Consider the following 25442-nt stretch of genomic DNA (forward strand, 5'->3'; position numbering starts at 1 on the left):
TTTTAGAATTACTACATGTAGTATTTTCCAATTCCAACCATATAACAATTTAACGAAGATGAAACTTCGCCATGAATACTGTGAGTAGAGCCTAAGGACATATTTGTCCATATGCTACAGCGGAGCGTGTCTCTCTCCCATAAAGTGAATGCTAGGATCCATTTTATTCAAACAAAACAAAAAACAAAAACAAACCGACGCTCCAAGCAAAGTGCATAAGATGTGACGGAATAAAAATATAGTTTCGGGGAGGAACCCGATAATGTTGTCGATGAAGAAGGGGATGCCTTGGGAATCCCCAAGCTTAGACGCTGGAGTCTTCTTAAAATATGCAGGGGTGAACCACCGGGGCATCCCCAAGCTTAGAGCTTTCACTCTCCTTGATCATATTGCATCATACTCCTCTCTTGATCCTTGAAAACTTCCTCCACACCAAACTCGAAACAACTCATTAGAGGGTTAGTGCATAATAAAAATTCACATGTTCAGAGGTGACACAATCATTCTTAACACTTCTGGACATTGCATAAAGCTACTGGACATTAATGGATCAAAGAAATTCATCCAACATAGCAAAAGAGGCAATGCGAAATAAAAGGCAGAATCTGTCAAAACAGAACAGTCCGTAAAGATGGATTTTATTAGGCCACCAGACTTGCTCAAATGAAAATGCTCAAATTGAATGAAAGTTGCGTACATATCTGAGGATCATGCACGTAAATTGGCTTAATTTTCTGAGCTACCTACAGAGAGGTAGACCCAGATTCGTGACAGCAAAGAAATCTGGAACTGCGCGAGTAATCCAAATCTAGTACTTACTTTTCTATCAAAGACTTTACTTGGCACAACAAAACTCAAAACTAAGATAAGGAGAGGTTGCTACAGTAGTAAACAACTTCCAAGACTCAAATATAAAACAAAGTATTGTAGCAAAATAAACACATGGGTTATCTCCCAAGAAGTTCTTTCTTTATAGCCATTAAGATGGGCTCAGCAGTTTTAATGATGCACTCGCAAGAAATAGTATTTGAAGCAAAAGAGAGCATCAAGAGGCAAATTCAAAACACATTTAAGTCTAACATGCTTCCTATGAAAAGGAATCGTGTACACAAATAAATTCATGAAGAGCAAAGTAACAAGATCAGGAAGATAAAACAAGTGTAGTTTCAAAAATTTCAGCACATAGAGAGGTGTTTTAGTAACATGAAAATTTCTACCACCATATTTTCCTCTCTCATAATAACTTTCAGTAGCAACATGAGCAAACTCAACAATATAACTATCACATAAAGCATTCTTACCATGAGTCTCATGCATAAAATTATTACTCTCCACATAGGCATAATCAATTTTATTAGTTGTAGTGGGAGCAAATTCAACAAAGTAGCTACCATTATTATTCTCATCAAGTGTAGGAGGCATAGTATCATCAAAGTAAATTTTCTCCTCAATGCTTGGGGGACTAAAAATATCATGCTCATCAAAGCCAGCTTCCCCAAGCTTAGAATTTTCCATAGCATTAGCAACAATAGTGTTCAAAGCATTCATAATGATAACATTCCCATTAGCATGCATAAGTTCCATGGGGTTTTTAATTCTCTCTTCAAACACATCATGTCCTAATTCAAGATAAAGTTCATAAAGGTCTCTCATTGTGTTGTTTTCCATTAGGCCTAACTAGTGAAGTCACACAACTTACTATTTTCAGGAGTATTCATTTTAACAGTAGTAAATAAAGCAAACTAGATAAATAAAATGCAAGTAACTAATTTTTTTTGTGTTTTGATATAGAGTGCAAGACAGTAAATAAAGTAAAGCTAGCAACTATTTTTTTTGTGTTTTGATATAATGCAGCAAACAAAGTAGTAAATAAAATAAAGCAAGACAAAAACAAAGTAAAGAGGTTGGGAAGTGGAGACTCCCCTTGCGGCGTGTCTTGATCTCCCCGGCAACGGCGCCGTAAATTTGCTTGATGCGTGTAGTTGACACGTCCGTTGGGAACCCCAAGAGGAAGGTGTGATGCGCACAGCGGCAAGTTTCCCTCAGCAAGAAACCAAGGTTTAATCGAACCAGTAGGAGTCAAGAAGCACGTTGAAGGTTGACGGCGGCGGGATGTAGTGCGGCGCAACACCAGAGATTCCGGCGCCAACGTGGAACCTGCACAACACAACCAAAGTACTTTGCCCCAACGAAACAAGTGAGGTTGTCAATCTCACCGGCTTGCTGTAACAAAGGATTAACCGAATTGTGTGGAAGATGATTGTTTGCAGAGAAAACGAGTAAAACAAGTATTGCAGCAGATTTGTATTTCAGTATTAAAAGAATGGACCGGGGTCCACAGTTCACTAGAGGTGTCTCTCCCATAAGATAAAAGCATGTTGGGTGAACAAATTACGGTCGGGCAATTGACAAATAGAGAGGGCATAACAATGCACATACATGACATGATAAGTATAGTGAGATTTAATTGGGCATTACGACAAAGTACATAGACCGCCATCCAACCGCATCTATGCCTAAAAAGTCCACCTTCGAGTTATCGTCCGAACCCCTTCCAGTATTAAGTTGCAAAGCAACGAGACAATTGCATTAAGTATGGTGCGTAATGTAATCAACAACTACATCCTCGGACATAGCGCCAATGTTTTATCCCTAGTGGCAACAGCACAACACAACCTTAGAACTTTCGTCACCTGTCCCAGGTGTCAATGCAGGCATGAACCCACTATCGAGCATAAATACTCCCTCTTGGAGTTAAAAGCAAAAACTTGGCCGAGCCTCTACTAGTAACGGAGAGCATGCAAGATCATAAACAACACATATGTAATAACTTGATAATTAACATAACATGGTATTCTCTATCCATCGGATCCCGACAAACACAACATAGAGTATTACGGATAGATGATCTTGATCATGTTAGGCAGCTCACAAGATCCAACAATGAAGCACAATGAGGAGAAGACAACCATCTAGCTACGCTATGGACCCATAGTCCAGGGGTGAACTACTCACTCATCACTCCGGAGGCGACCATGGCGGTGTAGAGTCCTCCGGGAGATGAATCCCTCTCCGGCGGGGTGCCGGAGGAGATCTCCGTAATCCCCCGAGATGGGATCGGCGGCGGCGGCGTCTCGGTAAGGTTTTCCGTATCGTGGTTTTTCGCATCGGGGTTTCGCGACGGAGGCTTTAAGTAGGCGGAAGGGCAGAGTCGGGGGCCGACGAGGGGCCCACACCACGGGCGGCGCGGGCCCCCCTTGGCCGCGCCGCCATGTGGTCTGGCCACCTCGTGGCCCCACTTCGTATGCTCTTCGGTCTTCTGGAAGGTTCGTGGCGAAATAGGCCCCTGGGTCTTTGTTTCGTCCAATTCCGAGAATATTTCGTTACTAGGATTTCTGAAACCAAAAACAGCAGAAAACGGGAACTGGCACTTCGGCATCTTGTTAATAGGTTAGTTCCGAGAAAATGCACGAATATGACATAAAGTGTGCATAAAACATGTAGGTATCATCAATAATATGGCATAGAACATAAGAAATTATCGATACGTCGGAGACGTATCAAGCATCCCCAAGCTTAGTTCTGCTCGTCCCGAGCAGGTAAAACGATAACAAAGATAATTTCTGAAGTGATATGCCATCATAACCTTGATCATACTATTTGTAAACATATGTAGTGGATGCAGCGATCAAAACAATGGTAATGACATGAGTAAACAAGTGAATCATAAAGCAAAGACTTTTCATGAATAGTACTTCAAGACAAGTATTAATAAGTCTTGCATAAGAGTTAACTCATAAAGCAATAAATCAAAGTAAAGGCATTGAAGCAACACAAAGGAAGATTAAGTTTCAGCGGTTGCTTTCAACTTGTAACATGCATGTATATCTCATAGATAATTGTCAACATAGAGTAATATAACAAGTACAATATGCAAGTATGTAGGAATCAATGCACAGTTCACACAAATGTTTGCTTCTTGAGGTGGAGAGAGATAGGTGAACTGACTAAACATAAAAGTAAAAAGAATGGTCCTTCAAAGAGGAAAGCATCGATTGCTATATTTGTGCTAGAGCTTTTATTTTGAAAACATGAAACAATTTTGTCAACGGTAGTAATAAAGCATATGAGTTATGTAAATTATATCTTACAAGTTGCAAGTCTCATGCATAGTATACTAATAGTGCCCGCACCTTGTCCTAATTAGCTTGGACTACCGGATCTTTGCAATGCACATGTATTTATTGATATATTATATGTATTTTTAAGAATTTGAATTGAATTAGTTTTATTTTTCTGAATTTTTTGATATATTATTTGTATTTTTAACATTTTGAATTGAATTAGTTTTATTTTTCTGTATTTATTGATATATTATATGTATTATATGATTTTCAAAAAAGAAAAGTATTTTCAAAAAAGACCTTTAGTCGCGGTTGGCCTGGCCAACCGCGACTAAAGGTCCTTGCGCGCGGGAAATTAAAAACCCGGCGAAAAACCCTTTAGTCGCGGTTGGTGTGGCCAACCGCGACTAAAGGTACCCCTTTAGTCGCGGTTGGCCACACCAACCGCGACTAAAGGGGGGGTCCCTATATATTCCCGCGGCGCGAACCGCCGCGCCACAGTTTCTTCTTCTCCGCCCGAACTGCTGATCTCTGAGACGCCGCCGCCGTCGTCATCGTCTCCGCGCCGCCCTCGTCGTCTCCACGCCGTCGCCGTCGTCATCGTCTCCGCGCCGTCGCCGCCATCGCCGGCTCCTCCATCTTCTCTTCTCGCCGCGCCCGTAAGGATCCAATCCAAACCGCCGCCGCCGCCCGTGTGCCGCGCCGTGTCGCGCCGCAGCCGCCGCGCCACTCAGAGGAAGGGGCGGCGCCGCACGAGAGGAAGGGCGGCGCCGCACGAGAGGAAGGGGCGGCGCCGCGAGAAATGGTCCGGCGCGCCGCCGGCCGAGAGAGGCGCCGGCCACGGTGGCGCGCGCGCGATGCGCGCGTGTACCCCGGCCATTTTTTTTTTTTTTAGTTTTAGTTCTTGTTAATTTCGACATTTAAATTAACTAAAAATTGAGACTTAAAATTTGTGACTTAAAAAACTAAAAGAAGACTTAAAATTTGAGACTTAAAATTTGAGACTTAAAAATTTGAGACTTAAAATTTGAGACTTAAAATTTGAGACTTAAAAATTTGAGACTTAAAATTTGAGACTTAAAAATTTGAGACTTAAAAATTTGAGACTTAAAATTTGAGACTTAAAATTAACTAAATAATTTGAGACCACCGGCGCCACACAGACAGGGGGAGAGGGAGGCCGGCGGCCGGCCGGGGGCGCGCGCCACACACGCACACATGCAATAGCTAGGGCGGCGCCCGCCGGCGCCCCGGCCCCTCCAATCTCTCCCGGCGCACACACGCGCTCTTCCGCGACACCCTCTCCCACCCCTTCCAGCTCGCCGGTCCCTCCTTTTGGCACCGCCCTTTCGCCACCGCCACCGCCCCCTTCTGCACTTAATTAATTTGTTTTGACTACATGTTTTCAGGACTGACATATGGCGGACGATAGAGCTGACCCAATTATGGACAACTATGATCCGGACGCTGAAGAACATATCTTCGGCATCATAAATGGCGATGTTCTATATGTGCCGACCGGACAAGAAGAAGATGATATCAATTCTTATCTGAACCTTGACGGTGAAGATGAAGGGCATGGTCAGCAAGATGGTGCCGAAGAAACGTCGATAAACGACGATCTTCAATTGGAAGTAGCAACCACCTCCGGCGCCGAGGTATATATATATACATTGAGCCTCTGGTGATACAAACTAACCGATTTGAATAAATATGTGTGTACTAACGCGCGCGACTCTCTTTCTTATTTTAGCCCTCGGCCGGATCGTCGAAACAATCGAGTACGTCGTCGTCAAAGCGTGGCGCAACCAAGACGATGAAATCGGGAGAAACATGCACCATCGATGTTGTCGAGGAAGCAACCGGCAGAGCCGCCGGAGCCCAGCAAGAACGGCACCAAGTTTATCGGCCAATGCGGAGCCGTTATTAGAGACAACGTCTCGATCACCGTCCGGGAGTGGAATGAGCCAAAGAAGGCACGTGTTGGTTTCACTTTTGTCGATAAGAGAACAAAAAAAGATTGCTTCAAAAAGCTTATGGAACATTTCGTTCTACCTCCGAATACCGCAAATACGATGAGGAGGGTAACAAGATTGCGGAAAACAAGGAGAGGTGCAAGCTAGTCAAACGGTTCGCTCTTTCTAAGATGTCCAACGCATTCGGAAATACAAGCAAAATCTAGCCCATGACTTTGTCAAGCAGGGCAAGACTCCGGATTTCAAAGGACAATATGAGAAACCGCAACATGATTGGCCAGAATTTGTGAAGCAAAAGAAATCGGAGCGGTTCCTTGAAATATCGAAAAAAATAAGGATAATGCGGCCAAGAAGGAGTACAATCATAAAATGGGGCCGAGGAGGGTATCGCTTTTGGCAGCCTAGGTGGGAGAAGATGGAGAACGAGCCGAGGACGCGAGGAATCCGTCCGGGTACGGAGGGATGGGACCCAAGGGCCAAAAGCTGGTGGTACGGGCATGGGGGATCGCTGAACCCGGAGACGAGGGAGTGTGTTTACCAGGGCAAAATAATTACACCCACCAAAAAGCTTATTGAGGCAATGAGGGATGCTCAAGAGGGGAGGATCAAGTTCAACGGAGAGAACGACGCCCGACAAAAGCCCTCGGGAATCCCGAACACGGAGGACGTGTACGAGGCATGGGGCCCATTCCGTGGAAAATAGGGTTCCCCGTAACGATGACCCGTACGGTTACGAAGCCGTAAGAGAAAGATGGATCGGGAAGCGGATGTTGTGGCGCGGTTGGTATCGGAAATGGATGTGATGAAGAAAACCGTGAGTGTACTAGTAGCCGAAAGAGATGCAGCTCGGGCGCAGCATGAAGATCATCCATTGGATCTCGGAAGCCAGCCGCGGAGAAGCGAGCGTGGCTTCCACGGAGGCCCCATCGGGCTGGTGCACCAACGATCGAAATTACCGCACCGGAGCCTCCGGTGGTCGAAATTACTGCACCGGAGCCTCCTCGCTACCCCGTGGACGATATAAAGGAGATGAAAGCATGTCATCTCGTATTATCCTATCGGGAACATGTCCATGAAGGTAGCCATCGGCGGTGCTTTACCACACGGAGCACTCCACCACAACAACCCCATTCAAGATGGCTATGCTCGTGTCACGGTGGAGGACATAGTCCAAGGGTTTGAGGACCTGGACATTGACATTGCTACACCCGAAGGGGCGACAAGACTTGGAGATGTCAAGCGCCAGTTCATTCTATGGCGGAAGAAGTTTATCAAGTTTCCAGGCGAGGCGCCAACAAGTCCACCCCCCTACGGTGGTGGTGGTGGCGGCGGTGGCGGTGGTGGTGGTGGTGCTTCACCTACACCTCCTTCACGAGGGCCGACGCCGCCCCCCAATTCAACTCCGGCGGGTAAGCAGCCGCCGCCCCCTAGTCCGCCCCGGGCGGGTAAGCAGACGCCGCCCCCCAATCCACCTCCGGCGAAGAAGCGGAAGCAGCAGTCCTGGATTATTAACCCGGACCCTTACGTACCTAAGAAAACAAAGGTACCGGAGCCATCACTGAAGCCTCTCCCCAGGAGGCCTTGGGAAAGTAGTGCCGAGGAAGTCGAGGCGGGCGCGGCTGCTGATTTAGAGAAATGGAAGGCGAGCTGCAAGAAGAAAATAGAGGGCGAGCCCAAGCCAGTATTTTCTGATGAGCAAAAGAAGTGGGCTAAGTCATTTTTGAACACACCGTCCCAAGCCGCAAAGAATCTGCCTGACGACTATGCACGTGAACTTCGTAGGCAAGCACTCGCGTTCAAGAGGAACCAAGAGTTGGCGGAGAAGCAGGAGAAGAAAGCCTTGGAGGAGGCCGAGAAAAAATTAGAAAGGGGGAAAGAAGTTGCCCAGCTCGGGGAACAAAGTAAACAATCGATCGCCCCGCTCATAGTGCAAGCCGCCGGTCCGGATGCCCCCGATATCATAGCAGCTGCGGCAGCACATGGATTGACCGTAACGAGTGCCGGAGAACAAGCGGCCACCTTAGGTATCACTCTTCGTGCACTCGTTAGGCCTTGATGAGGCGCCAATGAAGGACGTAGTATTTACATATGTGAAGAATGGCCCTCTCGTCGAGCCTGCGCGGAGAAGAGGATCTACCTCGACAAATGAAAGGTCCGCTAAATTGGTACAAGGGTTACATAAAACTTAAAAACGCCAAAGACTATATTTATGCGGAAGTTAGATATGAGCATCACTTCAAACATTACTATATAACAATTCATCGGAGTGAATTGTTCCAGCTGTTCAATCTGCGCGACCTCGACAAATCTATCATCGGTTGCTACGTTACGTAAGTGATTTATTAATTTCTACCCCATCTTGTTCATTGCCCGCACTATATATTGTCCTAACTATCTTGTTGTGTACGCTATTATGCGGAATGAAGAAGCGGGAAATGCAAATAAGGAACATCAATGATGTTGGGTTCATTGACCCACACATCGTTAATTCATATGTGTTAGAACACCACCCCGCCGACGTGGAGGAAGACCCGTCGCGGTTTCTTAGAAAACAGGAACTCAAAAGTGATATTCTATTTCCTTACCATTTTGGGTGAGTGTTTCTGTCTTGAGCACATTCTCTTTTGTTTACTCCATGCATGGTATGTGGCTAATCGATGAGTTATATATGCATGATCGTGCATGTATCGTGTCCGCGAGGTTCCACTGGATTCGATGGTAACTCAAATTCACACCTCCACGGTTCTCGTCCACGACTCTCCGAATATGGATGCGGCGCTTTGGGCCGACATGAGAAAAATGATGCAAAAGTAATTGTTTTCATTCATTTGCGCTCTATATCGATCGGCCTATTTCGTTCATCATTTCCTAATATCAAGTAACTAATTAATAACTCTCTTGTTCATTTAATTTTCTTTGCCTCGTAGGGTTTGGAGACGGTTCGTAGATGAAAAGGTCGGTGAATTCAAAAAGAGCTACATTTTAAAAGGGCGATGCGGACGACGGGGATATTCAGCCACCGGGGACCAATCTATGTGGATACTATGTTTGTGAGAGGATCCGGAGATACACCAATGAGCGGGACCAGTCGTCCGAGATCAACATCAAGAGGAATAACCTCCGGAAGACGCTTAGTCCGAAGCTCGCTTCCGACCACTTCAAGAGGAACTAGCTGGATGGTTCGCGAGGGAAGTCATCGATCCTACAGGACAACACTACGTAGAGGACGTAGAACTATACATGCATTAAATTATGTATGGAAACTTGTTCAAACTTGTATATGGTCATCCGATGATATTGAATATATATTGTATATTCCTCTTGAATTCTTTTTGGTTCTAATTTCAAATTTGTTTGAAATTGTACATTCATATGCATGCATGTATGTAGTACCGTAGAATATGTGAAACTCTTTCAAAATTACAATAAAGCACAAAAGAAATAAAACAATACAAATTAAACGAGAAAACAGGTTTAGGGGGGCAGGTTTAGGGGGGGCCTAAAACCCTAAACCTGCGGCGGCCTTTAGTCGCGGTCGGCCAGAAGAACCGCGACTAAAGGGCCTCCGCCCCGACGGTCGCCTGGCGCCCACGTGGACGGGCCTTTAGTCGCGGTTCGTAAGCAACCGCGACTAAAAGTGGGGCCTTTAGTCGCGCTACTTTGATCGCGGTTGCGCAACCGCGACTAATGGCAGTTGCGAACCGCGACCAAAGGCCCTTTTTCCACCAGTGGCTAGTCGCATAACACACTTCAAGTGTTAACCAATTCAGCCCCGTATCGCTTGGTGTAAGAACAAGACATATACAGTTTTTGTACCATACCTGGTACGATAGCTATACAATTTATCTTATTTTTGTACTTATAAATAAGAGCATTTGAACCGGACGAACCAGTGGTTCGACCAAGAACTGCGAACCCCGAGAAATACACAGATTTAACTGGACCTCCCGACTATCAGGCCATCTTAGGGAAGTGTGAGTTAACAACCTCGTGCGATGCCTACATCTTGTGCATCCCTGGAGAAGCTGCATCGCAATTCAAGTGCTCGTCAACGGCACCATTGACAGAACTACCACGGTCCACGGGGCCGTGCGCCTACATGCACACCACCCACCTCTGCAGCGCATGGCATATGTTCGACATGGTGGCATGGTGCGGTGGAGCCAAGTGTCATTGACGTACAAAGAGCATGTGTCGATCGAAATGTACAAGACATTGACAGAGTGCGAGGCATCGTGCGCATGAAGGATGAAGAAGCAAAAAGGAAAGAAGAAGATGAAGAAACGTAAATCCACTTTTAAACTTGGAAGCATATGTTCTTGCTACCCGAGAAAAACATTTCCAAATGTCAAAAAATACCCCCGCATGTCAAATTTCGCGGAAAATTGATCTTTTTTGTGTCTTGTGTAAAAAACATAAGGAAATATCTCATGAAAAGCTTTTCTAAAGCACCAAATTTTGTATTTTTTTTTTGCACATGATACAAAAAAATGTCTGTTTTCGTGAAATGACTTTATGAGCACATCTAACACCGAGACATACGCGTTAACATTTTGTTCGAATTTTTTTGACACTTTAAAAGCCATTTCAATAACTGAAAGCTATTACTCTCTTCCATAAAGAGGGATTTTCATTTGAGGGTAGTACTTTGTTTGACAAGTTGAATTTGAGGGATCAGTTAATTAGGTCCGGCTAGAAGTAAATGGCCTAACACACAAGCAACTTAATTTCAAGATTTGCATGTGTTTTCTCCGAACATTGCTCTTTTTCTTGACGAGTTCCTCTTTCTTCCACACATCGTAAATTTGTCCAATCGAATTCAAACCACACGGATAAGGTATGACTTGCCTCTTCAGAGCAATTCCAATAGTGTAGTCAGTTGCTGGCTATAAGCCAAGTGCCATGTCATATATAGCCAACTTAGAGCCAACATATACAATATTGAGCTATAAAAATGGAGTACTTTATCAATGTATGACCCAACTTTCACTCTCACAAAGTGTCTAGGAGACGTGCTAGAGTTGGCTCTTGCATAAGAGCCCACTCTCCTTCTCTCTCCTCCTCTCTTTCCTCCAACTAAGCAATAATATACTATTTTAATCCTTATAGCCAGCTGACTAGGACTTATTGTACTTGCTCTCATGTACATCGACGTGTCATTACTAAAGTAAGTATACTAGTACGGGGCGACCCTAGCTGGCGGTCGTTCGCTCAAAGCTTGCTTAGCGATCACTTTCCGACAGCTTTTTTGTGTTACGTGAGCAAACCTCTTTCTTCTCCTTTCTCTGAATCACGTCCACGTTAAAACTTATCAAATTCGAAATTTTAAAATGTTTTATCTCTCAAACAACAACTCCGATTTAAGATCCGTTTTCACAATCAAATCCGTCTCGACGAGATCTTCAAAACTAACACCCATGTTAATATGTTTCGACAAACTTATTTTCCGGCTAAAAGTTATCAACCCTCTCGATTTGAATAATCAACCCCTTCGTACTTGAGTGATCAACGATAAATGTATAAAATTATCAACCTGGTGCATGCTATTGAGGGAAAGTTCTGCATGCATGCACAAATAGACGAATCTGCTGATGTCAGCGGAATCTTTTACAAATTTGAAAATTTAAAACGTTTTAACTTTCAAACGACTACTTCAAATTAAGATTCGCTCTCACTAATAAATCCGTCTCGACGAGATCTTCAAAACTAGCACCCATGTTGATATGTTTCGAGAAACTTTTTTTCGGGCTAAAAGTTATCAACCCTCTCTGTTTGAATAATCAACCCCTCCGTACTTAAGTGATCAACGGTGAATGTATAAAATTATCAACCTGGTGCAGACTATTGAGGGAAAGTTCTGCATGCATGCACAAAAAGACGAATCTGCTGATGTCAGCGGAATGTTTCCCAAATTTAAAATTCAAAACGTTTTAATTTTCAAACGACAACTCTAAATTAAGATTTGCTTTCACCAATAAATCCGTCTCGACGAGATCTTCAAAACTAGAACCCATGTTAATATGTTTCGACAAACTTTTTTCTGGCTAAAAGTTATCAACCCTCTCTATTTGAATAATCAGCCCCTCCGTACTTGAGTGATCAACCGTAAATGTATAAAATTATCAACCCTAAATTTTATTTTATTTTAAACATTTTAGCGAATCTTTTTTAGTTTAGAAGCTATCAACCCGGTGTCCTGTTATTTATCAACAGTAAATATGAATAACTACCAACCCTAAAAATCTAACTTCATTTCGAATATTTTTGCGACTCTTTTTAGTTTACCAGTTATCAACCCGGTGCCCCGTTATTTATCAATGGTAATTATTAATAACTACCAACCCTAAAAAGTATTTCATTTAGAATATTTTAGCGAACATATTTTTATTTTACAAGCTATCAACCTAGTGCCTCGTTATTTATCAACGGTAAATATAAATAAATAATAACCCTAAAAAATATTTTATTTAGAATATTTTAGCGACTCTCTTTTAGTTTACAAGCTATCAACCCGGTGACCTGCTATTTATCAATGGTAAATATAAATAAATATCAACCCTAAAAATTTAATTTAATTTAAAATATGTAGCGACTCTCTTTTTGTTTACAAGTTATCAACCCGGTGCCCCGTTATTTATCACGGTAAATACAAATACCTAGCGATCCTAAAAAGTAAATTTCATTTAAAATATTTTAGCAACTTTGTTTGCTTACAACTTAAAAAAGTACTTAATTTGAGTAGCAAGTGGTAGTTCATTTGAGTTGCAAGTGGATCTTCCCACCCGTTATTTTCCCCCTTAAAAACCACTGGCCCGAAAAAGAAATTATAAAAATTAATCCAAAAAAACATGAATTACCGTACGAAATAACAACACAAAGGAAATGGCAAAAAAAGAGAGTTGTCAAAAGGGAATTGCAAATAAAGAGAATTGAAAGTATGCGTCGTGCTGAAAAAAAGAGCGATATGCTCTGTGCATGCATGCAGCAACTTGTGAGAGCTAGCCTCATGCTGAAAAGTTGGCTCATTAAATGCAAACTCATGAGATACTTTATGCATGCAGTGTGAACGCTCTTGGCTATATGCAACTTGCAAGTGGGAACGTGAGCTGTTAGTGTGAACATAAAGTTACATGTGAACGTAATTAAACATTACGAGACAAAAAAAAAGGAATTAATTTCGCATGGCACGAGCGCTGCCGCGCAAGGAAACAGATCTCTCGAGCGATCGATTGCCAAGGAGGGAATTCGACTAGTACGGTGTGTCGTGTGAAAAAAGACAGACAAAAATTGTTTTCCTGCTGGACGTGTCCTAGTGTTCTGTTCTTTGCTGGATGTGTACTGTACTACCAAGTCTACAACCGCCTAACCAAAATCAGCGCTCCTTGTCGTGGTTGCTGCCCGAGCCGCGCCCGATCAACGCCGTTGGCGTTGGCGCCTCGTCATCCAAGGGCACGACGCCGGCGCCCTCCCTCCGGCTCTTGACCCTGATCAGCCCGTACAGCTTCTTGAACTCCCTCATCGGAGCGTCCTTCCCGAACAACCCACCGCCCGTCTCCTCCGTCGCCTCGGCCTCCGTTCCGGCAGGAACATCCAACTGCGCGTGCGCGGCTCCGGACCAGCTGGTCATCCGCCTGTGCGGCAGCCGTGACGGCGCGTCCGACACGGACGCGCGCTGGAGCTTGGTGATGACGGTGCGGAGCGCGCGGCTCGGGGACCCGCGGTTGGCGAGCATGATCTCGCCCAGCTCGGCGGGGCTGAAGCGGCGGTCGCCGGCGGCGTGGAAGCCCTCCTCCACCTGCGGGTACAGCTTGTGGTCCTTGAGGCCCAGGTAGCTGCTGGCCAGCGCCTTGAACGCGTCGAAGTCGCAGAGCGTGAAGCGGATGTGTACGTCCAGCCTCCCCGGCCGCAGCACCGCCGCGGGCACGCCCTCGTGCTCCTTCCCCCCGCGCATCGTGAACACCATCACGCGCTCCTCCCCGCAGCAGGAAGCGACGCCGTCCATGAAGCTCAGCACCCTCGCTTCCGCGTTGTCCCCGTGAGTTTGCAGCAGGTGCCGGTCGAGGTCCTCGACGAGTATGAGCGAGCGCGGGGTGGTGCTCATGAGCAGCGCGCGGAGGTCCCCCGCGCGGGACAGGTCGACGTCGTACACGTCGTAGCCGAGGAAGCGCGCCATGGCCGCCGCGAAGGTGGACTTGCCGGTGCCGGGCGGGCCGTGGAGGAGGTAGCTCCGGCGCCAGACGCGGCCGAGGCGGTGGTAGTAGGCGCGGCCCTTGGCGAAGATTTCCAGGTCGGCGCGGACGCGGGCCTTCAGGTCCGGGTCCATGGCCACCGTGTCGAGCGTGGCCGGGTGCGTGAACGGCGCCGACGCCCACCGCGGCGCGCCCGTGCGCGCGTCCACGCCGCTGGCGTTCGCGAACAGCCGCAGCTCGCGCCGCCGCAGCTCCATCTCGTTGGCCACGGACTCCACGTGCTGCAGGTACGGCCGCAGCACGCGCGTCCGGTCGTGCCGGCGCACGCGCAGCACCAGCGCCTCGTCGTGCTCGTCGCGGGCAGGGCGGTAGGTCCAGGCGAGGCGCGCGCCCTGGAAGGCGTCCCGCGCTGTGTGGCCTGGGCCGAGGTGGAGCGAGAAGCCACCGTTGGTCTTCTTTCTGGGCGACGCGGAGGAGGAGATCACGGAGGCGGCGTCGGCGTCCTCGAGCGACGGCAGCGAGGAGACGTACGCCGCGGCCTTGGCGAACAGTGGGTTGTCCCTCTCGGCGCCGCCGTCGACGGTGAGGCGGCGCGGCACCTCGTGGTACTGGTACGCCTGCGCCCAGTCGTCGCCCCACCGCCAGAGCCGGCGCAGCGCGTAGATCGCCGATCGGTACGAGAGCACCAGCCGGACCACCGCGACGGCGAGCGCGGCGTAGGCGAGGACAACGCCCACGGCGATCATGGCACCGAGCTGAGCGTCGAGTGTACGTTCCTGTACGATCGTGTTGGGAGTGTGAGTCGAGTCTGCAATGGCGAGACGTGGGGCTGGGCCTTTTTAAGAGTTGGCGCGCGCTCGCCGGCGTTCCGACGGTCAAACAGGGCGAGAGGCGGCGGTAAATGAAATGAAATGAAACGGACGTAGGGGCCGGCCAGGTAGCGTGTGTTTGACATTGTCGGAGCTGATCATTCTGCTGCCCACCTTCTCGATCGTCTGACTTGTCTTGCCTCTTTCAATCTCTTGCCGCTGGTTTAACAACGGCAAGACTTTCCACAAATCGTAGCTTGAATGAAAGTATAGATATTAGATACGTACACGGACAGCAACAGCTGTTTTTTCTTTTCAAAAAATATACGGTTATTTCAGCTCTTGGTTGCAACCACTAGCTAGCTACTCACTCGTTGAACAGCCTGTATACGTGTGATGGCTGAATGCAATGTAATCAAACGGACGGCGCGGCGTCGGCATCGGCGTCGGCGGCCGGAGTTGCAGCGGTGCCCAACCGTCGTCGACCCTGCTAACAACTTGCATCTCTGATGTCTTGGAAATGATTTTGTTCCATATCGCCCCTGGCTGGCTCCTCTGTGTATCATTCAACCAACATACTAGCTCAACTCTAATACTCAATGACGAGCCGTTGAACAGGTAGCCCGACTGACACCCTGAGACTGCTGCTTGGGCATTGAATATAGTTTGAGTATAATTTTAGTGTAATCTATTCTTGACTGGTACGTACGCCCATGCATTGACATACTCAAACTAGCCGGATGGAGGTCAAATGCGTGCCTTGAATCTAACTTGGCATCCGTCCGGCGTGGGCGAGAAAATTGAAAAAAATACCACCGTAATTTAGAGGGGTAAAAAAAACCCACCAATTTATGTTAGGGTTTCAAAAAACCACCGATCCAGCGGGAGCACGTAATAAATAAAAACATCAACTCGCCAAGTCTTATTTATTAACAAAACTGGCATGTGGGTTCCGTCGTCAGGCTAACGTGGCAGCAATTGATGGTTGTGGACAAACGACAGTTAACGGCGTGGTTGGAGCCCTACCCCCCTCCCCATTATGACACAGTTCGAGCCAGTCGCCCGCTCACCTCTTCATTTGTCCCCTCTAGACCATGAGCCGGTTACCATTTTCGGTGCTGCCACAAGAAGATATGGCAATGATCACATGTCATACCCGTGAGATGCCGCAGGGTACCCAATGGAAAGCAACCACAAGAAGATATGGCAAGGACCTCGTTAAAATATCCTATGCACATCCACGACAACGAGCTTGACGATCTGATACATTTGGCCATATCCTCGGTCTCAAACCTCTCTAAAGTCTAAGTTGCACCATCAACTCACGTCAATCTCCAGGGTTCGGAGTCCCTCTTGGTAAAATCTCCAAGTTTATTTCATCGTTCCAGAACATAGGGAGTGCACCATTATGCCCCGTACTACTTACAACAATACCATGGTCAAAATCTAAGGTTCTAGCTAAACCTTTGACTCGTGACTTCTGCAATTGTGTTTCTACTACACAAAGCACGGTATTGAAACGCATCACGAGATCACGAAGCTCTCGTACTGTCGCATCACCGCCAAGTCTGTGATAGCTCAGATATATACAACACATTGCTCCCTGGCGGCGCTCTGGGGTGGATCCCTCCCATAAATTGCTTCAATCTTCCTTCCTCGGCTTTCTTCTGCACCGGTGGCTTCACCAGCGATGGGGGCAACATACCCTTCCCGTTCTCTGGGAGCACCACAACCAGGTTACCTGCATTCTCCTGGTTTGTCCCACTCTTTCCATTTTCTAATGGAACCGTCCAGTCCCATGTTCAGTATTGCTCGCGTTCTTGAAATTGATCGCTGCCTCACCCAATGGTCGCTTACAAGATTCAACCTCCCTCCCAATTCCCCGTCCACCACTCGTACTGCCTCATGTGCCCTCCCTCGAAGGTGCTCTACTTCTCACCCCCCGTAATGCTAGGGCTCTAGTCCTCAAAAGGTGCCACCATCTAGTCTTCGTACTTTTTATCTGCATCAACATGGATACTGTCGCCGCACTCTCTAGCTCGCCTTGTCCAAACAAATCACACACCGAGCAGAACCTCGACAGCTTCTCGTACATGACTTGGACTCGGCATTTTGTGACCCTCTGGATGCAGACCCACAACCCTTATCAGAGGTTTTCTTACACCGAGCTTCACTCGGAATCGAAAAAACTAGTATCCCTCGCACCAAGGGCATAAAGAACATCTCCAATACAAGTAGTTATGCCCCTCGCTATTTATTCTTTCCAAAACAAAGGTGAATACCTCGGACTTGCACCAAACATTGATGTGATCCAACAATACTTGCGATGGATCCGCAATCCTGTCGTATGGCTCCAGCATGACTCCCATCTGCCTAAAGTTCAAGGTTCCCTCGAACATAGCCCTTTTCAAATCAGCTAAGCATAAGACTTGTAGGACAAAATGATTTTCCTCCATTGGGTGGATTCTCCACTTCTTTGCAAAACCCAAGGAACGTCCATTTTTTTGGGAGAACGGCTGATTCCAAACCGTGCACCCTCACGCAAGCTCATCAATTCCTTCCTTAGGTGGATCACATCGTCAAAGCTCTTCATCCTTTAATACCAGCATCTTCATCAACGCCTGTAGATCAATCGGAGGCTTCGTGTTCGATGAGCTCTCTCTTTCGGAAACTTTGCCACCAAGGACTAGGGTTTCCCTAGCCCGGAACCGACCGCTACCCAAACACCTCACTTCACCGTCCTACCAAGGCCAGGTAGACATCCAGAGACGCTCCCCCTTCGTTAACCCGAGCAGAGCAGGATCAAGAGGAAGAAGAGCAGAGCTAGATCAGAGCCGGAAATGCCCATCGCCTACGAGATCACAGGTTAAAACCTAGAAATCTAGGTGAGATTTATATAGCTAGATCCCACCGTACACAATGACAAAAGATCGGGAGAAAGTCACGTCTCCACGGCAAAAAAAGAAAAAATGGTCACGAGAGCACGGGCGACAGATTCTGGGCCGTCCGGCCGGTCGTTTTCGCCGTGGCAGCCCAGCCATGACCGGCCCGGCCAGCGGTGTCACGGGGAATCAAATCTCCAAAGCGTATTCCTCCGAAAACTCTAGAAAAAGGCCGACCTTCGCGAAGGGAAGCCAACTCGCTCCGCACGCGACAAGTGGCGCGCTGTGGTGCTAGAAAATCTCTGGGAAGTGGTCTCCCTGCTCGCCACGTGTCGCAAGGAGAAGCAAAGTGGGGATGAGGGAGGAGAGAGAAGGCAGAGGGGGCTGCGTTTTTCCCTTTATTTTCTAGATTCGTTTTTTCAAAATGAAATATCTCGAGAACCGTTAGTCCAAATTGTGAACCGTTTCCACTTTTGAGATCCTCGCGTCGAGATCTTCAAAACTAGATCCCATGTTCATAGGTTTCGAGATACTTTTTTTTTTCCGTACTTTCAATACCAATAAGGCTGTAATCGTCTTGTGTACCTAACTGTACTCGTGTTTCAACTGATAAGTACTTCTGTTTTTAGTGTATTTGATGGAGCTTTTCCCTTTACTTGGTAACTGTACTTACTCGTGTGTGCTACTGTACCTGTGTTTTGGTACTAGTACTTCCTCGTGTGCGCGACTGTACCTGCACTCGCTCGTGTACGCGACTGTACTTACTCGTGTGCGTGATCGTACTGTCTCGTCACGCGCGACTCGTACTCAGTACTCGCTCGTGCGCGGCTGTACCTGCTCGTGTGCGTAACTGTACCTGCTCGTGTGCGTGACTGTACTTGTACTCGTCCGTGTGTTCAACTGTACCTGTGTGTTATACGCAACTGTACTCGTGTGTTGACACAACTGTACTCGTGTGTTGTATGTAATTGTACTCGTATGTTGTGTGTACTGTACTCGTGTGTTCTAGGTAATTGTACTCGTGTGTTAACTGCACCTGTGTATCATGTATAACTGTACTCGTGCTTTGTACTTTGATGTAGTTCACGTTGCTTATACTTACTGTTGTATTATTAGGGAGGAATACAGTGACTGGATGGATGTATAGAGCTAGTGATCACATGGATGCATGTCTCTGCTAGAGCTAGCTAGCTAGCGATGATGCATGCGGGGGGTGGAGGTCGTGGGTTGGCGCGCAGCCGTAATCACGCCGATGCGCAGTGTGTACTCGCGTGATGGAAAGGTAAGGCTCTGTACTCGCTCGCGTCTAGCGTACTCGCCCCGCGCCGCGCGTTCCGCGTAGTCGCTCGCGCGCTCCCGCGGGTTCGTTGGTGGCTGACACGTGTCAGTCGGTCGTGGGTTGTGTGGGAGGATGTTTCCCTTTATAAAGGTCGGTCTTTTTCTAGTGGTACCCGTATTCCTCAGGCTACTGCAGGACCAGCAGCTGCCGCATGTCAACGTACGTTGGCTAGCTTTGCAGGCTCACTAATCAACAGGAACCAGATTCATATTCACAGCCTTAAGATTCAAGAGTTTTATAGAAGAGGAAAGCCACGTACTCGTACGGTTTGGCTTAACTGTCGTGTGTCGTCACCAAATAGCTGCCATCACGATAAAAATTGCCTTCGTCGGGGCATCTCAATCTCTTTTTTTTTTTTTTCTGTCTCGAACACGCATCTATTCCTTGTCTAGAACAAACAAAACCTCTTCATCCATGAGCCCCTAGCTCCACATATTTGTCACGCATGCCTTTTGACTAATTTAACAGACACTTTGCATCTATTCCTTGACCAGAATAATCAAAAACCTTTATCTTCCATTCATGAGCCCTGACTTGTCTGTGTTTAGAAATTTGACTAAGTTTTCATGGATTGTTGCATTAGTCTAGGCTGCAAAATACATGATCCTATGATACATATGATTTGTAAGGAAATTGGTATTCAGATCCTATGAAAAAATTTCTACACAAGTTGTTTGATTAATAGGAACATACCCTATAGAAACTAAGTCGATCTATAAGAATCTTATAGTGTAAATCTTATTTAAAAAAATGAGGTCATACCTCATTGAAAATTTCCTTGCTAAAATCAAACACACTTCATCTTTTCATATGACATCCCAATCCTATGATTTTCTTATTTCTATGATTTTCCTTATCTTATGAATCAAAGGAGCCCTAACGTCTTTGCAATCCCGCTTGATGCAACAAATGTGTATATCAACATATTTTTTTTTAGACATATCATCGAGTTTGTATTCCTTCTCGTACTTCTCTATAATTAATTGTTTCTCCTTGTTTCTAAGGCTAACCATAATGGGTAACATAGGTAGTAACATACAACTACAACTAAACATTTTGATGATATTATATGTTATTAATTAAGACAAGAGAGGATTATTATAACTACTACTTCCAATTACAATTACATCGTGTTCTGGGTTTAGTCAAAATCAAAATTTGTAAAGTTTAACCAAGAATAAAAATAATATCAACAATCATAATATTAAATGCATATAATTTGAAAAATACTTTATTACAATTCCAATCCAATAAATTGTATACTGTACATGTTGATATTTTTATTAAATATATCCGATCAAAGTTTACAAATTATGAATTTAACTAAATCAAAACGCTAGGTAAGTATGAACGAATAGAGTAGCTATGTTACCGTCACATCACGGAGTAGCACATACATAGCTTTACGTATACAAACTTTACGCGCCTAGCGACTTGTTGGTGCAGGCACACTTCATATATAGTATAAAATACAGAAAAGATCAAGACAATTCTCATGTATAATTCTATACTGATAGAATGTCTGGGAAACAAATAACCCATAGTAGACGGGAATCTAAATATAACCGGGAATAAACAAACATGACACCTTATACTTGCTTACGAAAGGGGTCCCCGAAGTATGTTCGGTGGGGACATAGTTTTGGGTCTCATGTTAAATACTTCACCCGTGTCGATAAAATAAATAGCATCCTCATCTACTTCTCCACCCGCTGAAACAGATTTGCTGAAGCGTTTGCTTATTAATAGAGCAGCATGGCTGTCTAGCCCAACCGACTTGGGCACCCACACTCTTGTGTTCATGTCTGCCTCAAAAACCTCCACCCGACAAGTGAAATAGGTAACATCAAGCGGGCGGTGCAATTGGCACCTCACCATAAGCAGCTTCCCACGCGACTCTAAGGTACCGAAGGGTGAAAATGAGATCTGTGTAGGGTTCTTTATCATCACGATCAAAGCTCAGGCCGTCATTATCGATTTTGAATTCTTCTACAGCATGGTGGTATTCCTCCTCTTTGCGAGGTGCCTCGTTATTATCCGTTTTGCTCTCACTCATGTCGTTGTGATTGTCTGCCGTGTCCTCATTAGTATCCATGTCCATATTGTCGCATGCGGTATCGTAGCCACGTTCGTCACATGCAGACTGGTATTCATCATCGGTCTCATCCTCTTTGCTATCCTCGTAGTCAACATTCTTGTTCTCGTCATTGCAATTTGCATCATTGTGCTCATCACTGGGCACATCGGCACCGCTCGAGATGTCACCAAGGTGATTGATGACACACCCCATACTGCTAACGGTGGGCACACCACGGCTATGAACGGCGAGACAAAGCGAGATGAGATCCTCGGACAACGTGATCCCATATAGCTTGTCGTGAAGAAATGCAATGTCCATGATAGGAGTCAGCATGGTTGTGTGCGGTTCAGGAAACCACACTCCTTTCCCTGGCTGAACTAAGATGCTCTTACTTATATATTTTCTCTTCAATGTAGATCCAACTGTGTGGGTATCCATCCATCCAAATGACTGAGGAGCCACTGATCACTCCTTGCCCGGAGGCATAGAATGTGGCTTCTCGACAAACTGATGTTCATAGAGACCCATGTGACCACTATTAGCATATTAGTCGTCATCGTTGTTCAGTTTATCACGAATCTGATTATTATAGTTCTGATTTAAGTTCGCAAGCTTATAGCTATGGTATGTCTATTGGGGATATTCTCTAAATCAAAACTTCACAAGCTTATGGACCCTTGTAGCAACCACGGCTCATAATGTTTAGCCGCTTGCAGGTGTGGAAGGGCCCATAAAAACCGGAACACCCGCTCCCCACTCGTAGATCTATCTAATTTTATAACCTTTGCCCCACCCGCACTTCCAAAATCCCAAGCCCCACTACCCCCACTATACTCCCAAATGTCCACCCTGTAACCCTATACGACTAGGACCAAATATTCTAGAAAACTTCTCACAAATGAGCTAGTTTTTTTTTTCCTTTTTCGAAATGGGGATATCACCTTGGCTTCTGCATCATGATGATGCACACAGCCATTTATTAAGAAATTCAAGTTAAGTATTGTTTTACAACTCAAGCATCGTCCAGAATTGATACAAAAATCAACCAGCGAAAAAAGCACAAACTACTGTGAGTAGACATCAAAGTAATCTCCTAGTATGACGCCAGCTAGCCTGGCACCAAATATCCTGAGCGACCATCTGGAGCCGTGTGCATCCAGAAACCATGGCATCCCGCTGTCCTTTTGATACGTCTCAAACGTATCTATAATTTCTTATGTTCCATGCTAGTTTTATGACAATACTCACATGTTTTATATACACTTTATATCATTTTTATGCATTTTCCGGTACTAACCTATTAACAAGCTGCCGAAGCGCCAGTTCCTGTTTTCTGCTGTTTTTGGTTTCAGAAATCCTACACATGAAATATTCTCGGAATTGGACGAAAAAAAAGCCCACGGTCTTATTTTCCACGGAGTCTTCCAGAACACCGAAGAGGAGACAAAGAGGGGCCACAAGGCGGCCACACCATAGGGGGGCGCGGCCCCACCCCTGGCCGCGCCGCCATATGGGGTGGGCCCCTCGGGCGTCCCCCGACTCTGCCCCTTCGCCTATATAATCCTTCCGTCGCAAAAACCCTAGTACCGAGAGCCACGATACGAGAAAAGTTACTGAGACGCCGCCGCCGTCAACCCAATCTCGGGGGGTTCTGAAGATCGCCTCCGGCACCCTGCCGGAGAGGGGAATCATCACCGGAGGGCTCTACATCACCATGCCCGCCTCCGGATGATACGTCTCCAACGTATCGATAATTTCTTGTGTTCCATGCCACATTATTGATGTTATCTACATATTTTATGCACACTTTATGTCATATTCGTGCATTTTCTGGAACTAACCTATTAACAAGATGCCGAAGTGCCGCTTCTCGTTTTCTGCTGTTTTTGGTTTCGAAATCCTAGTAACGAAATATTCTCGGAATCGGACGAAATCAACGCCCAGTGTTCCTATTTTACCCGAAGCATCCGTAACACACGAGAACCGCCGGAGAAGAGGGGCGGGGCCACCGGACCATACCCGGCGCGGCCAGGGGGGCGCCCCCTAGGGTGTGGGCCCCCTTCGACCTTCCTGCGCCGCCTCTTCGCCTATAAGAAGCCCCTGGATCAGAAAACCCTATCACGATTGACGAAACCCACGAAACCTTCCGCAGCCGCCGCCATCGCGAAGCCAAGATCCGGGGACAGGATCTCTGTTCCGGCACCCTGCCGGAGCGGGGAAGTGCCCCGGAAGGCTTCTCCATCGACACCGCTGCCATCTCCACCGCCATCTTCATCACCGCTGCTGCTCCCATGAGGAGGGAGTAGTTCTCCATCGAGGCTCGGGGCTGTACCGGTAGCTATGTGGTTCATCTCTCTCCTATGTGTTTCAATACAATAATCTCATGAGCTGCCTTACATGATTGAGATTCATATGATGATGCTTGTAATCTAGATGTCATTATGCTAGTCAAGTGAGTTTTACTTATGTGATCTCCGGAGACTCCTCGTCCCACGTGTGTAAAGGTGACAAGTGTGTGCACCGTGTGGGTCTCTTAGGCTAGATTTCACAGAATACTTATTCACCGTTGAATGGTATAGTGAGGTGCTTATTTATATCTCTTTATGATTGCAATGTGTTTGTATCACAATTTATCTATGTGCTACTCTAGCAATGTGTTATTAAAGTAGTTCTATTCCTCCCGCACGTGTGTAAAGGTGACAGGTGTGTGCACCGTGTTAGTACTTGGTTTATGCTATGATCATGATCTCTTGTAGATTATGGAGTTAACTATTGCTATGATATATTGATGTGATCTATTCCTCCTACATATGCATGAAGGTGACAAGTGTGCATGCTATGCTAGTACTTGGTTTAGTCCGTTGATCTATCTTACACTAAAGGTTACTAAAACATGAGCATTATTGTGGAGCTTGTTAACTCCGGCATTGAGGGTTCGTGTAATCCTACGCAATATGTTCATCATCCAACAAAAGTGTAGAGTATGCATTTATCTATTCTCGTTATGTGATCAATGTTGAGAGTGTCCACTAGTGAAAGTGTAATCCCTAGGCCTTGTTCCTAAATACCGCTGAGTTACTACCGCTTGTTTACTCGTTTCTTTGCGTTACTACTGCTGCAATACCACCACCATCAACTACACGCCAAGCACTTTTCTGGCACCGTTGCTGCTGCTCATACTTATTTATACCACCTGTATTTCACTATCTCTTCGCCGAACTAGTGCACCTATTTGGTGTGTTGGGGACACAAGAGACTTCTTGCTTTGTGGTTGCAGGGTTGCATGAGAGGGATATCTTTGACCTCTTCCTCCCTGAGTTCGATAAACCTTGGGTATCCACTTAAGGGAAACTTGCTGCTGTTCTACAAACCTCTCGCTCTTGGAGGCCCAACACTGCTCTACAGGAAAGGAGGGGGAACGTAGACATCAAGCACTTTTCCGGCGCCGTTGCCGGGGAGGAAAGGTAAAAAGGCACTCATACTACGGTCCCGTGTAAAGCATTTTTCCAGCGCCGTCGTGTGTGTGCTCGAAGCTATTTCCTTTAGATCCTGCAATTGCATCTTTTTGTTTCTTGTTTACACTAGTTTGGCATAATGTACAAGAGTGAGCTTCTTATTCTATTTCCTGATTTAAAACATGGATTGTTTGATGCGAAAATTAAAAAACCTATGAAATCTTCTTTGCATGCTGGTAGTAATATTAGTATGAACGCTTTGAACACCATTGTTGACAATAATATAGAAAGTTCTAAGCTTGGGGAAGCTGGTTTTCATGATATTTTTAGTCCCCCAAGCATTGAGGAGAAAATTTTCTTTGATGATACTTTGCCTCCTATTTGTGATGATAATAATAGTGGTCTTTTGGTACAACCTACTATGGAGAGTGAATTTTGTTGTGATTATAATATGCCTCCTACACTTGATGAGAATAATAATGATAACTACTTTGTTGAATTTGCTCCCACTACAACTAATAAAATTGATTATGCTTATGTGGAGAGTAATAATTTTATGCATGAGACTCATGATAAGAATGCTTTATG

At 45.9% G+C, this 25442-nt stretch overlaps 1 protein-coding gene across 1 annotated transcript; it reads right to left on the bottom strand.

Annotated features, from left to right (window-relative positions):
* Nucleotides 1–13424: 13424 nt before the first annotated feature.
* LOC124697915 (AAA-ATPase At2g46620-like) lies at nt 13425–15075 on the bottom strand. The gene has a single exon (XM_047230439.1). The coding sequence runs from the start codon at nt 15033–15035 to the stop codon at nt 13473–13475; it is 1563 nt and encodes a 520-aa protein (XP_047086395.1). The 5' UTR covers nt 15036–15075; the 3' UTR covers nt 13425–13472.
* Between the last annotated feature and the right edge of the window lie 10367 nt (nt 15076–25442).

The sequence above is a fragment of the Lolium rigidum genome, chromosome 3 (assembly GCF_022539505.1).
Source record: "Lolium rigidum isolate FL_2022 chromosome 3, APGP_CSIRO_Lrig_0.1, whole genome shotgun sequence".
NCBI classification, from domain to species: Eukaryota; Viridiplantae; Streptophyta; class Magnoliopsida; order Poales; family Poaceae; genus Lolium; species Lolium rigidum.